The sequence below is a fragment of the Solanum pennellii genome, chromosome 9 (genome assembly GCF_001406875.1).
Source record: "Solanum pennellii chromosome 9, SPENNV200".
Taxonomy (NCBI): Eukaryota; Viridiplantae; Streptophyta; class Magnoliopsida; order Solanales; family Solanaceae; genus Solanum; species Solanum pennellii.
The window spans coordinates 62150-77338 of NC_028645.1; the positions used below are offsets into that span (position 1 = coordinate 62150).

Genomic DNA, 15189 nt, shown 5'->3' on the forward strand with positions numbered 1-15189 from the left:
TATTTTTACACTAAATAATATTTTCGTAATCTAAGATAAAATCTCAAAGGCATGGGATGTTTTGTTAATAATTCGTCAAGATTTTTTATATTTTTTTCCCTATTATTTCATTCAATTTTTGTGTTCATGTGTAGTTTTGAATAATGAAACCAATTCCACAATTTTTGCTTATGTTTACTTTTAAGAATAATTTAACTAAAATATAAAAAGTATTATTTAGTGTAAGAATATTAATTTTTTTTGAACAAGAAAAATAATATTGATTATTCATATTCACACCATTGAAAAGTAATGAATAAAATAGTAATGCAGTAAATCAATTTACGTTTTTATATTATATATTTCCTTTTTTACCTCTTTACAAAAGAAAATTATTTTAGCGAATAATTTAATTTTAAAATATTTTATTATTATTAAAATAACTTTTAACAATATAAATATTTTAAAAAAAATTATCTTATACCATAAATTTTAAAACTCTTCCATTCTTTTTAACATCCTATCAAATCGATATCAATTTTATTGGAAAATATTTTCCATTATACCAAACATACCCCATTGTCATTTTTGTTATCTTTTTTAAACCCTTAGCAAGTGTCTCTGGTAAGATTCGAATCGTTCATGTCAACCGATCCAATTACTTACTGACCTTTGATAACACCATGGAAGCAATGGAGATTGATTCTGCAGGTAAATCATTCATTCATTCATTCTTCTTTTTTCTGTTGTATACAAATGAGAAATGGTGGGACTAATTTAGGATTGTTGAAAATAGGCAAGGATGAAGAAGGAAAAGCAAAACCTGTAATGGTAATACTGATAGGAGCTCCAGGAAGTGGTAAGTCCACTTTTTGTGACCTTGTTATGCGAGTCTCTACCAGGCCTTGGGTTCGTATTTGCCAGGTTAGTTCCAATTTTGCAATTTCACATGTGTTATGTTTTTCCTTTGTTGATTATTTGAATTTGAAGCATGTTCATGTTTGTCTTCTATGGAACGATTATTAAATGGAATACTATGTCGACGGACAGCTATTGTGATGTTACGGTCTCACTTTGGTAAATTGTATTTGCTATGGTAGGATACCATTGGGAATGGTAAGGCTGGGACAAAGAAGCAATGTTTAACTGGAGCAGCTAGTGCGCTGAAGGAAGGAAAAAGTGTATTTATAGATAGATGCAACTTAGATAGAGAACAGAGAGCCGAGTTTGTGAAGCTTGTTGGTCCAGAAGTGGAGAAACACGCTGTGGCACTTGATCTTCCAGCTAAGCTTTGTATTTCTCGGTCGGTTAAGAGGACAGAGCATGAGGGAAATTTGCAAGGTGGGAAAGCTGCTGCAGTTGTGAATAGGATGCTGCAAAAGAAAGAGTTGCCTAAGCTGAATGAAGGGTATGATAGAATTACAGTTTGCCAAGATGAAAAAGATGTTCAAGGTGCTATCAATACGTACACTTCACTTGGTCCATCAGATAAACTTCCACCAGGCTTTTTCGGCCAGAAAACCTCAGATGCCAAAGTCCAACTTGGTATAATGAAGTTTCTCAAAAAAAAGGATCCTCCTGGATGTTCTGATGCTGTGATGAATGTCTCTCGGGACAATACTCTTTCTCATGCCACCAAGGAGAAGGACTCCAACCAAGTACTAGAAAGCTGTGAAGAACCGAAAATGGCATCTGTTGGCAGTAGCATTTCTTTAGAAAATGCCCCCACACTTGCATTTCCATCTATTTCTACAGCAGATTTCCATTTCAATCTTGAAAAAGCATCAGATATAATAGTTGAAAAGGTCGAGGAATATGTAAATAAACTTGGGAATGCTAGGCTTGTCTTGGTGGATTTATCTCAGCATTCAAAAATATTGTCCCTTGTCAGGGATAAAGCTGCAGAGAAGAACATCGACTCCAAAAAGTTCTTTACGTTTGTCGGGAATATAACTAAACTGTACTCAGAAGGAGGTTTGCACTGCAACGTGATTGCTAATGCCACTAACTGGTAATTCTCTGTACCATGATACTGTGCTAGTGAAAATGAGAAACTTGATGTAATTATGCAAAAGGCTTACCAGAAACTTCCATTTTTCTTTCTGCTTGAATGTTCTGTTGTGGAGATTTTGTTTAGTGACAAGAAAGTCGTGAGGTAGATCAAGTGGTAATACATTCAATTCAATTGTACGCCATCTTTTCGGAGCCTCCAAATTGTACCTTTAAGTTTGGATGCAAAAGAAAGTATTCCGAGAGATGAAGTGCTATTTTTCAAATGACAAACAGTTTTAAGCCTGGTTGATGGCATGTTAAACAAATGGAACAGTGTGTAGCCTTGTGCCTGAAATAACCTTCTTTTGCCAGAGGTGCAATATGGAGGATTTATATATCCAGCAGAAATCTACTTTCATGATTCATGAGTCAATTTGGTACACACGCGTGGTATTGATGATGAGTTGTGTGCATGCAATCCATTAAAATAGCAGGGTGCTAGAAAATCTTGCGGATAGCTCAATTTCCTTACAATGTCCCGCAGGTCCTTGATACAAATTAATTGTAATCTCACCAACTCGTTTTAATACAATATTCTGTCTACACACTCTTTCCCGTGTTTTCACCTTAAGTATTATCTTGCACAGATATTATGTGTTGTTAATTTTTTACGTCTCATCTAAGAGCCAACTTTGTTCAGGCGACTAAAACCAGGAGGTGGAGGCGTAAATGCTGCTATATTTAGTGCTGCTGGTCCCATTCTTGAAACTGCAACCAAAGCTAAAGCTGGATCTCTTAGTTCTGGAAAAGCTATTGTTGTCCCTCTTCCTTCCTCTTCTCCCTTGTTTAGTGGGGAAGGAGTTACTCATGTCATACATGTACTTGGACCAAATATGAATCCCCAAAGACCAAACTGTCTCGACAATGACTACATCAAGGGCTGTAAAATACTCCGAGAAGCTTACTCATCCCTCTTTGATGGTTTTGCATCTATAGTTAGGACTCAAGAAGAGTCATGTAAGGATAAGTTCGACAAAGAATTTAAAGGAGAAGTTCAACTAGAGCAAGGTTCTAGAAGTGGTGATCAGAAAGCCAAGCGTGAAGCTGTCTGTGAAACAGACATGAACAAGAAGTTTAAAAGCTTTGTGAAAGAACTCGGCCCCAATGTTGGAAGTTCTGTTGATGGCAAAACTGGTGGACAGTCAAGAAAGGCATGGGGCTCATGGGTTCAGGCTCTCTATGACACTGCAATGCATCCTGAGAGGCATAAGAATATAATAGAGATGTCAGATGATGTTGTAGTACTGAATGATCTTTATCCAAAGGTTATCTTTCTCTCCCTCACACTGCTTTTTGGCCCTTCTCCCTTGTGAATTTGAAAAATACATATATGGTTTATTTTCTCGTGCAGGCTCAGAAACACCTCTTAGTGTTGGCACGTGTTGAAGGTCTTGACAGTCTTGAAGATGTTAAGAAGGAGCACCTCACTTTATTAAAGACAATGCACAGTGTTGGCTTGAAGTGGGCAGAAAAACTTCTATGTGAAAACAATTCATTGACATTTCGCCTTGGATATCATTCGGTACGTTGAACCATCTCCAAATATTACTCCCTCCGTTTCAAAAAGGATGGCCTAGTTTGACTTGAAACGGAGTTTAATAAGTTTTTGCCACGTAGGTTCCTTCAATGCGTCAATTGCATCTTCATGTGATAAGCCAAGACTTCAATTCCAATCATCTTAAGAATAAGAAGCATTGGAACTCATTCAACTCCCCCTTCTTCCGGGATTCGGTTGATGTAATAGATGAAGTTAGTCAAAATGGGAAGGCCATTTTGAAGGACGAGAATATCCTTTCTATGGAGCTAAGGTGTCATCGATGTCGAAGTGCACATCCAAATATTCCTCGTCTTAAAGCACATATCGGTTCTTGTCGAGCACCCTTTCCTGCTTCTTTGCTGCAAAATGGTCGTTTAGTTTTCTCAGAAAGGTAAAGATGCACGTCATGGAGTTTAGACACTATGTTGTGCTGTTTGAAGTTGCTAGCAGCATATATATACACACAAATTCGAAAAATAGCTTAGGCTGTTGGGTAGTTTATGTGAACAATTTCCATTAATTTTGTGAACTTGTTGGTGACTTTCTTACTAATGTCCGTTTTTCAGCCAAATTACATTATTACCAAGGAAGAAAATCTTGATGAGTTGTGAAAAATCATGTTGAGATTTCGTGGAGTATCATATTGGTTGTAATATGTAGTGAAGTTACCAGTGGTCTAGTTTTTGCAGATGGTATAGTTACTGTTTATTTAATTTAAGGCAAAATTAAAGACCATCCCTGGATTTCGTTTCATAGAAAAATGCTTGTGTTTATGTGTCANGAGCACCCTTTCCTGCTTCTTTGCTGCAAAATGGTCGTTTAGTTTTCTCAGAAAGGTAAAGATGCACGTCATGGAGTTTAGACACTACGCAAATTCGAAAAATAGCTTAGGCTGTTGGGTAGTTTATGTGAACAATTTCCATTAATTTTGTGAACTTGTTGGTGACTTTCTTATTAATGTCCGTTTTTCAGCCAAATTACATTATTACCAAGGAAGAAAATCTTGATGAGTTGTGAAAAATCATGTTGAGATTTCGTGGAGTATCATATTGGTTGTAATTTGTAGTGAAGTTACCAGTGGTCTAGTTTTTGCAGATGGTATAATTACTGTTTATTTAATTCAAGGCAAAATTAAAGACCATCCCTGGATTTCGTTTCATAGAAAAATGCTTGTGTTTATGTGTCAATTTCTTCATTGATTAAAAGGAGAAATGCTAGTGGGCTTATAGCTAATGGGGGATCTTTTACTAAAAGACTAGTTTTTGGGTTGGACTCTCTTGTTTAGGTTGAAAATAGAATTTGGGTTAGGTTTTGACCCATTTAAGTTCACTGTAGGCTCAAAGGGTTTAAAAATCAAGTTGGGTCATTGACCCTTCCGATTTGACCTTTACCACACTTCTGAATTTCAGTTCAAATTTTTTTTAAAAAAAATTTACAAACTGATAGATAAATGATAATTCGTTGAAATTGAACTCAATTCAAATTATCTCAGAGTCTAATTCTTAATTTTGGACAGGTTACTTATAGTTTGGCTTATTTTTGACAGCCATAGACATCAAGATCAATCGATGATTGGATTCGGGACTGCTGGCCTGAGCCTAAACGGGTGCTAGACGTGACCAATAAGGTCGTTGTTCTCAGGAGAACATTTTAGATTTCGAATATAACAAATATTTGCATGAGTGTGACGGTGAACCAAAATCAATACGAATACGTAGGAAAAGAAAAAAAAAAGGAAGAGTTTCAAAGGAAAAGGCATTAATGGATGAACAAGTTAACAAAAGCAATACTTAGTGGAATACAAACCCTTCCAGGGAAAAATCACAAGAAAACATTACAACATATAGTGGCAACTCTCAAATTGCAAGAATTCATTGCAGCAAATTCAATATTCTTTGGTGGACGACTATTAGCTGCTGAGACCCTAGAACCCCATTTAAGTAGCTCTTTGCTAGTGTCATCTTTGTGGACAATCACTTCAATGAAACACAAACAGTCTTTCTTTGCTCCATTTGCTGTTTCAATTGCTTCCACCAACTCTTCTTCACAATAAACCTACATACAGTCGAGACGTTCAATATATTTATATCCTTCCATTCAAGATTCGGAGTAATAAACAAAGACCATGAATATGAAATTTGAATTTGTTTTTTATAAAAAAAATATATTTTCTTTGAAAAATATTTAATCAATCAAACATGAAAAAGATTGAAAAACATGGTTTCTATCGTACCGAATACTCTCCGTGTTATCTTGCTTTCAGATGAAACAAAAATTGCGGGCAGGTGTTGGTTTTATGCTCCTCTCTTAGATAAAGAGAATTTTTTATTGTATAGGGTCGTTTGGTGTGATGCAAAGAGAAAGTTATCATTTTAGTGTATTTTAATTCCTTGTTTAGCTAGATGAAGTAGGATAATTTGTTTCAGGATTAATAAATTGTATTGAAATAAATTATCCCCGGGTGAAATAATAATAATCCTGGGATAAGTGTAAAATAACAAAAGTTATTTTTATGAAAATATATTTTTCTATTAGAAAAAATTTACAAATATAATTTTTATAAGTTAAATTTATTTGTCTAATTCTTATGTTTATTCATACTTTGATTCCTCTTAAAATATTCTCCAAATTACATACTTTGAATTGTAATAGTTTATTACTCACTTAATAATTATATTCTATGTATCAATTTATATAGATAATTTTAGTAATAAAATTTCTTTTAGTTTGATAAACTTAGATTGAAACTTTTATTTTAAAGCTAAATATATAAGATGGAAGTTTTATTTTTAAGTTAAATACGTGAAAGTTTAATTTTAAAAACACAAGGCACAATCATAGAAATGCACACGCAAAAATATTTAAGCTAAATACCATGAAATTTTATTTAAGAATGAATAACTAATACTTGCACACTAAACATTAAAATAAATTATTAATAAGACGGGAGATATTTTTGTAAACAAACAACTTATTCTTAAAAATCATGTAATGAATATAAGTTTGAATACGACAAACCAAACATACAATAAAACTCAATAATACATTAAATATATTAGAAACAAATAATAACATGACTAAACACTATAGTTAGTCAAAATATTAGTAAAGAGAACTAATTAATATTGACCTAATATTAGCTATTTCTCAAAATTTTCTCAATATTAATTGCACCTCACATTTTTTTTGTTAGGGCCATTAATTGCTCCTCCAACAAATTCTTGGTGAATTTCCAGGTCAATTTAGGCAGATGAATTGGCTTTTGCCAATTCTTGGACAACTTCCAAGTGTGTACTCAATTTTCAAATTCAAAACATAATTTTTTTTTAAAAAGAAAAAAACTACTCAAATTTCAACATTCTAAAATATTTGTTTTAGTTTGAAAAGTTCTCCTTAGCTTATAAATCAGTCTAAAAAATTGAATTCACATAGTGAGTATTCATTCATTATATTAGGTTATACACGATTAAAATGTAGAATATAATGATTTATTTTTTGTGAAAAAAATTAAAGATTTAGTTGTAAATATACCAAGATGTCTTAATAATATTAAATTAAATAATAATGATTAATTAACGTGACTCAAAACCAAGTTATTTGAAATATGCAGTAAGCTCTTGACATTATCGAAACAAAAATTACCAATCAAACTTCGACATTAAAAGCAAAATATTCAATTCAAGGCAAACACCTCTACATAGTACATACATGTGTGTGTAAAATTTCAGTTCTTAACTATGTATTATTTTGATGGTTGAGTCCAATTTTTGTCGATTATTTTTAGAACTTAAAAACCAAACCAAACTAATACAACTTTCAGAAAACTGATTGATAGTTCATCCATTGACAAAGGTAACAAATCTAACTAGTCTGATTATAAGATTATAATATAGATGAAAATAGCAACAAACTTGAGAAACCAGACTATAGAAACATTGGCAAAACGTACATGCTATAATGTAAGTTCAGTTCTGTTGTATGCTGCTGCTATGTGCATTTTCCTAATCCAAGAAAGAGAACCCTACTCCAGCAATGGTTAATCAACTTTGCTGCTAAATCGACTTCTTCCAGCTCATGACGATGGGCTACATGAACTATTAATAAAGGGGCAACCTTGAAGCACTGGCTGTACATTTTTTCCAGATCTCAGTGTTCTTCATTTCCACTGAAGTTGGTTCCTAATTTTTTACTTTGCTACAGGTTTCTGTCTGGTGTTGGAAAATTGTACGTCCCCACTGAGAACGGAGCTAATGAAACTCTCTGCATTTTCAGCAGTAATTTCTCCCTCATAAACTGCAAACTTACCTTTCCGCGGCTTGTATGCAAGAAGGACCTTGTCTGATGATTTATATCCTGATTTGTCAAATGCATTCAAGAAAGACTGCTGCCTCACTGCATCCAAAACTGCATAGGAAACTGAATCTCTCGAGCCATAGGGTGTATTTTGTCGTCTTGATAATGACTTTTGAGAGACCTAAAGTTGGCAAAATTTGAGCCACAAATCAGTTAAGTCGGATGTATTTCATACCAGAGGAGAGTAATTCATAAATCACTGAACAAAGTCCATACAGTTGACGACTTACCGATAATAGAACTTTTTCTAGTTTATCTTTTGCTTTAGATGACCTGAAAACACCAATCACACAAACAGGAGTTTTCTCCCCACAAATGTCATTGAAATTAGAGCCTGTCAGTACTGGTACTTGCTTAGCCTCTGACTCACTCTGCTCACTTTTACTCTGTGTTGAAGCTGCCTTCTTATTTTTGTTTTCAAAATTGTCCAGTAAACCACTTAGATCTTGAATTGCCGACTTAAGATCTTTTACAGAGATTCCTGTGCTTAAAATCTGTTTCTCCCCATTGGATAGCCAGCCAACAATGGCAGGAAGAGCATCAACACCCAACCTTCGTACAGCAGGATCAGAAGAATCACGAACCTATTAAACACAACACAGGCTTTAGTAAAAAACTTGCAAAGAACAAATGCAGTCATGTTCAAATCCAAATTCAACTTCGTACAGTATTTAACAATTCATACGGATAAGTTTAGTCATATACTCTAACCTGTGCATCATAGAAGACAAAACGATTTCGATACAAGCCACTAAGAGCACGCCAAATAACTGGAGTATCTTTCTTTGCTGAGAGAAGCATCACTTTGGGTAAACCTCCTACAGTCTGGGAAACAAAATCAAAGTGGTCCAAATCTACACGCTTTGAGAATCTAGGAAGATGATCATGGCAAAAACTTTTCACCCTCTTCACATCTAAATCATCCCTGTACTCCATCAACGCACCATCCCCACTTGATTTTAATGAATACACAAACAATCTTGGCACATTGCGAGGATATATGCCAAGACCCTTGCATAAAGATGCATCAGTTTCACAGTTTATTCTCCCCACCTATCACAGTAAGAGCACATCAGTGGAAATACAGTAATGACTACAGTCTAGAAGTATTATGATGTAAGTAAAAGGATGCATACCTTCATTGCCCCATCCAATGAGCTTGCAACATCTCTAATGACAGATTCATAATATTGGATATCTCTCGATATAGATGTATGAGAGAGTAATAGCCAAGTCATTCCTTTATCAGATATTTCTTTCTTATACATCTGCGAGTTTATGGAAGGGATGCTCCTGCCAGAGTTCTTGGTTCTAGACTGAGACTTGCCTGAACCACCAAAGCCACTAAAACCCCCAAATTGACTCCCACTTCCCATAGCACCGCCAAACATTTTGGAGAATATATCATCTAAACCAAAGCCAGAAGAGCTTTGGCTGCCAGGACCGCCAAAGGAAAATGAAAATGATTTTCCACCTCCTTGTCCACCCATACCACCTGGCCCGAAGTTAAACCCACTTTGTCCTGGTCCACCACTTGTGAAGTATGTATATCCACCGTGATCTCCAGAGCTGCCAGCATCAAATCCAGGAGCTCCCTTCTCATCTCCATATAGGTCATAGTTTTTCCTCTTCTCCTCGTCGGACAGAATTTCATAAGCTGAAATTTGATAGACAGATTATACAACTACTTAATAAAACTGATCATCAAACAAGCAAACACCCAGAGAAAGAAAATGCATGTTGTAACTAGTTGCACACATCAAGATAGCTCAGATTGTATGGGTTTTAACCTTCAATCACCACCATCTTTGGATCGTAGATAAAATCAAACCTACCTAGCACCTTGAAGAAAGATTTAAAAAAATGTCATCTTTGGATCTCAGATTCTAGTGATAAATTCAGCAAGAAGTTTAAAGAAAACAGCAAAGCAGTTCTTCTAATTTCCTCAACTACAATTTCTTTCTTTCCTCTTTTTAATTAGCAGAGTGCTGAAAAGGAAGATAGAAATCAGAAGCTTCTATACCGTTATTAATCTCAGCAAATTTCTCTTGTGCACCCTTACTTTTGTTCTTGTCTGGATGATATTGGAGTGAGAGCCTGAAAATGAAAAGGGATAAAGGAGAAGATTAAAAGGACAGAACATTATTTGCCGGAAAACTAATGCAGAGAAGTTCAACAATTGAAAAATCAGCAGTTAAATACAAGCAAATTTTCAAAGAACCAGCTTCATGCAAAGGTCCACTAGAATCTAATCGACCATGAGCATATTTGCAACTCCATATTGCAGGATCCAAATTGAAGGAAAATCCAGTAACCTACTGCATGCCGATAGTAAAGAGGCCATCGAAAAAATTGTCAATATGTTTCTTTTCCTTCAAATTTACGTCTTACTTCCAACTACTGATCCCTTCCCATTCCAAGACAATGACAAGAATAAGTAGTTAAGAACAATTGGATCAGACTGATCAATACAAGGTCATTTGTCCTCAGGCAAAACAAGCTACGTTCAAGTTCAACCAATGTTCTTGAGGGCTTGTTTGAGGTGGCTTAATCCCGAAAGCTAGGTAAATCTCAGTTTGGCATTCCTCCTCTGAGCACCAAGGAACTAAGGATGAGCCTTATTTGTACAGTCTTCGCTTTAAGCGGGAAGCAATGTAGTTGGCAAAGCGATGTATTAATCATTCGCAGAAAGTTTAGGATGAATGATTGAGTGATAAACCGATAATGAATAATAAACTGAAGATTTACCATTAGAACTAGTTAATGAGAACCTAAAACTACTTCTTTAGATCTAAACAAAAAAAAAAATGAAATGGTTGATAAATTAAATATTACATGATATTTTACTCTACATGATTTTTTACTCTACATACTTTGTCTAGCTATATAGTAATATTATTCTTTATCAAATTTATATATTTGTCTTTATATTTTTTCCTTATACTGCATCAACATTTTTTGCTTTTCCATTCAATATTATTGTGCTTGCACTTATGCCTAGCACTTGTCCAAACTTTTTGCCTTTGATATTTCAATCAAAGTTCTTAACTTATCGACGAATACATCCAGTTATTGCAGCCCTAAGATTTTGGATCCTTCAGAAAACAGTACTATTGAAGTTATGAAGAGCCCTGCTTTTCTATAATCACTAAGAGTCCAGAAATTTACATATACTCTGCACTCTCTTGGTGTGTCACTTGTAGGGGTTTCATCCCAGACGCATGTAACACATGAATAGAATCGAAGGCCAAACTACAAGTACTCCAAGACATGTGAAAGTTTGAAGCACAAAATAGAAGTACTTGGGAAATACTCATCACCACTACAAATCCTCAAGTTAGGTAATTCCTACCAACAAAGAGACATCAATCATGGCAAGAATCTCCAGTAAAACATGTAGATAGGATACTCAGTTGATATAGTTATGCCAAACTTTGGCTAAGAGAAACTTGACTACTGGATGGTAAGCATGTAATAACAAAAGCACAAACATTGAGATTTAAAGAACAAATGATAATGGAAAAAAGATGAGCCCTGTACAGAACTTACTTGTGAAAAGCTTTCTGGATCTCACGTTGACTTGCACTTTTATCAACTCCAAGCACCTGGAAAAATTCAAAATCACTGTTAACCATGGAAGATGAGGTAATCACTCTGCATATGGACACTCAGGATCTATAGATATCCTAGCATTATGAACTGTCACGTAATTAAATCTTTAGGCTTATCAATGCCAAATATTTCAGGTTTATTTTCTTAAAACTAGCAAACATGAGAGGATTTCTCCATTCAGTCTCCATTTTGAAGAGTATCAACATAGTGATCAATTAGAGATGTTAGTACTTGCCACACCTAACTTCAAACGGTACTTTCGTGGTTCCTCTTTACATTGATTCTCTTTGAGCCACAAAGATGGGTGTATGTATCAGCAGTAGCAGATAAAAAATCTGGGTTAACAGTGGAACACAATGCATCGTGACTATTTTTTTAGAATCCATCATGCATATCAGCATTCTGGGAGTTTCTCCCTTTACATTCTCATTAAACTCACTCTTAAACTTTTACTTATCATCAAAAATATTAAAATCACATAAAACAGATTATTCCACAGTCAAATCAATAATACGTCTGCTTCCCTTCCTTTTTAGGGACAATCCTTCATTTACTCTATTTCCTAGTTTCGAAACACAATTTCTCAATTAGAACATTATCCTAATATACAAAAAAAAAACTTAGTTCAATAGAACAATTCCAATAAACCCCCAAACAAAACATATGAACAAATAAAAACAAAAACAATTCAAAAACATCATGACAACTCAATCACCAAAGGGGTAGCCTTTGCATAGCTAGTAAAGTTGCTGTCATGGGTTCAAAAACAGCTCTTCCACAAAATAAATACAGGATAAGACTGCGTATAATAGACCAGCTTACAAAGCCCGAAGCTTTAATGCACCGGGCTCCCCATGAGAACTCAATCACCAAAATCAGTTCAAAATCTAACAGCGTGAAAATTTAAACCAATTAGCCCTCAATCGATGCTCAATCAATGTAGTTAAAATCCTCTATATCCGTTTCAAATTCCACTAGATTCGTGCCTAATTCATGCCAATATAAAAAAATACATATATTAAACATGAATTAAGACCGGAAAAAACAAGAAACAGAGAATCATATATACCTTATAAGGATCAACGGTTTTAGATTGTACGTTAAGAACAAAGAGTGATGCACATAGAACAATGACTATCGAAATTTGTCGAGTCTTCATATTCGGGTCGATTTTTAGGATCCAAATACAACTTGTCGGGTCGTTTGTTCTTCAGAAATCGTAGTAGTGAATTTGAGAGACATACATGATGAAGAAGAAGTTGGTCTTAATAGATTTCGCGGGGGTGGGGAAGGTTCCAGATCATTCGGCTAGTTTTTGATGACGTGGCATTTATGACATGGCTACACGAGTTTTGGCCAATCACATTTTAGATTTCTCCATTATGTTGTAAAAAGTAATATTTATTTATTTTGATTTTAGTTTGATTCCAATGTAACAGAAACAATTTGGATAGTTAATTAAAAAAAAGGGGGAAATTATGTGATTAACTAAATATATAGTAGTTAAATATCTGACATAGCTATAATCTGCATTATTCATAATTTGAAATTTATTTTTAGTTATTATAGTTACATTCTCTTGCTCTCTCCTCTCTTTTTCTTTCCCTCTCTGACCTCTCTCCCCAATTTTGCTCGTCATTCTCTTCCTTTTCTTTTCAATCATCTCTCCCTACCCTATCTTCTCTTATATGCAGCCTCTCTCTCACTTTATACAAATACAAATGTATAGTTTATGTTTGTATAAAGCGAGAGACGCGTGATATATAAATACGAATATATATGTTTTTATCGTATACACTTATAATTATATAAAGGGAAAAGGGTCTGATATACCCCTCAACTTTGTCATTTGGAGCTGATATACCCCTTGTTATGAAAGTGGCTCATATATACCCCTGCTTATAAACAAATGACTCACATATACCCTTTTCCTAACGGAAAATGAAAATAATAATAATTTTAATCTAATTTTTTATTATTTTTTTCTAAAAAATATAATCCCATATGAGTAGAATTAATCCTCGTCAAACATATTTTTTTTAATTTTAATGAATAATTTAGAATTATTATTTTTGATGATCACATTTATTAAAGTTTCACTAATATTCTTGTAAAACTTATTGTAGATGACCATTTTTTTTCTTCGAATACAAAAATTAAATTACAATATAGACATAAAAAATAGTTTTAAATATTTTTTCTTTACACTAAGGAATGAAAGAAAAAAAAAAGAATAAGAAACTCAAATAATTATAATAGAATAAGTCAAAAAAATAATTTATGTATGAAAAAAATTGATATATACCTTGAACTTTGATAAAAGAATCATATATATCCCTAAATATTTTTTTTTTAAAAATAAAAGTAAAAAATATATATTTAAAACTAATTTTTTCACTTCCGTTAAATGAAGGGTATAGATGAGCTCATTTTGTAACGGCAGGGGTATATGTGAACCATTTGTATAACGGTAAGGGTATATATGAGCCACTTTCATAACGAGGGGTATATTAGCTCCAAATGACAAAGTTGAGGGGTATATCAGACCGTTTTCCCTTATATAAATACAATATTTTCCTACTCAATTTTTTTTTATCTCTCACACTTTATAAGAACACATATTATACAAAGAGAGATGGAACATACAAATTCAAATATTTTAACTCGATTTAATTGTATGCAAAATACAAATTCAAATGTTTTAACTCGATAAAATTGTATGCAGACATAAAAATACAATAATTGATACATATACATAATAGTTACATATATACAATTATGTAACTGATACATATATATACAATTTACCTCTTTCCCATTACTCTCTGCGCTCTCTCTCTCCTCCAAATTGTATGCAATTGTACAAATACAATATTAATTAATTTATATATATATATATATATATATATATATATATATACACACACACACACACATACATACACACAGTAATTACATGTATATAATTAACTAATCGATACACTTATACAATTCACATATACCTCAATTTCTGCCTTCTCTCGCTCGCCTCTTTCTCTCTTCTAATCTTGCTCATCAGTCTCCTCCCTAAGAAAAAGCCTCAAAGAACACAAAGATTTGATATCTTGAACAAGTTTATGGACTGATAATGAAGGAGACAAAAAGTAATACTCCCTCTACATAGGTGCACATGAATTATGAACAACTTTACTTTATTTAAGCAAGAGTTGTTCCTTACTTCAAAACTACATCTTAACTCAAACTCTATGTATTATTTGTTCTACCTCGAGTGCGACTCTTTTTTTATTCTAATCTCTTGTCACTTTAGTCTCTTTCTTTAAATCAAACTTCTTAATTCTTTTGTGTTGTAGTTAAGCTTCAAAGTATTATTTAACCAGCTTCACTAACATGCTTATGTCAATCATCAAAATCGTATAGAATCCAACAATATCCATCTTACTTCCGTTCAAGAATGAGCCTCTTTTGAAGCGTCTGGTACTCCTATTTTATTTACTAGCAATTCAAATATTGCAATGAACTTAAAATATTCACTTTGTTTACCCTATCAATAATATTGTTTCAAATCGTGATACATCTAAAATGTATAAAAATATCTAGAAATGTGAGTCTCAATTAGAATTGTTTTTGATTAGTTCATTAACACGTGGAACACACAC

The 15189-nt window shown here is 33.7% G+C and overlaps 2 protein-coding genes and 1 long non-coding RNA gene across 5 annotated transcripts; 1 reads left to right on the plus strand and 2 right to left on the minus strand.

Annotated features, from left to right (window-relative positions):
* The first annotated feature begins 529 nt into the window (after nucleotides 1–529).
* Nucleotides 530–4648, plus strand: LOC107031205 (transcription factor bHLH140). 3 transcript variants are annotated; one of them, XM_015232490.2, is made up of 7 exons: nucleotides 530–690; nucleotides 776–903; nucleotides 1080–1990; nucleotides 2672–3296; nucleotides 3383–3553; nucleotides 3649–3937; nucleotides 4383–4648. In XM_015232490.2, the coding sequence occupies exons 1-7, from the start codon at nucleotides 663–665 to the stop codon at nucleotides 4406–4408; spliced, it is 2178 nt and encodes a 725-aa protein (XP_015087976.1). In that variant the 5' UTR covers nucleotides 530–662; the 3' UTR covers nucleotides 4409–4648. The 3 variants fall into 3 exon arrangements, with proteins under 3 accessions (XP_015087976.1, XP_027767594.1, XP_027767593.1); XM_027911793.1 differs by lacking the exon at nucleotides 4383–4648 and adding an exon at nucleotides 4030–4223 and having other exon boundaries at nucleotides 3649–3990; XM_027911792.1 differs by lacking the exon at nucleotides 4383–4648 and having other exon boundaries at nucleotides 3649–4223.
* Nucleotides 4649–5309: 661 nt separating this feature from the next.
* LOC114073973 lies at nucleotides 5310–6024 on the minus strand. Its single transcript, XR_003574448.1, has 2 exons — nucleotides 5802–6024; nucleotides 5310–5623 (listed from the first exon to the last, which is right to left on the minus strand). It is a non-coding gene; the product is annotated as an uncharacterized LOC114073973 (long non-coding RNA).
* Nucleotides 6025–7382: 1358 nt separating this feature from the next.
* LOC107029585 (dnaJ protein ERDJ3A) lies at nucleotides 7383–12795 on the minus strand. The gene is made up of 7 exons (XM_015231019.2): nucleotides 12603–12795; nucleotides 11471–11526; nucleotides 9945–10018; nucleotides 9058–9578; nucleotides 8633–8974; nucleotides 8152–8505; nucleotides 7383–8042 (listed from the first exon to the last, which is right to left on the minus strand). The coding sequence occupies exons 1-7, from the start codon at nucleotides 12690–12692 to the stop codon at nucleotides 7755–7757; spliced, it is 1725 nt and encodes a 574-aa protein (XP_015086505.1). The 5' UTR covers nucleotides 12693–12795; the 3' UTR covers nucleotides 7383–7754.
* Nucleotides 12796–15189: the final 2394 nt, after the last annotated feature.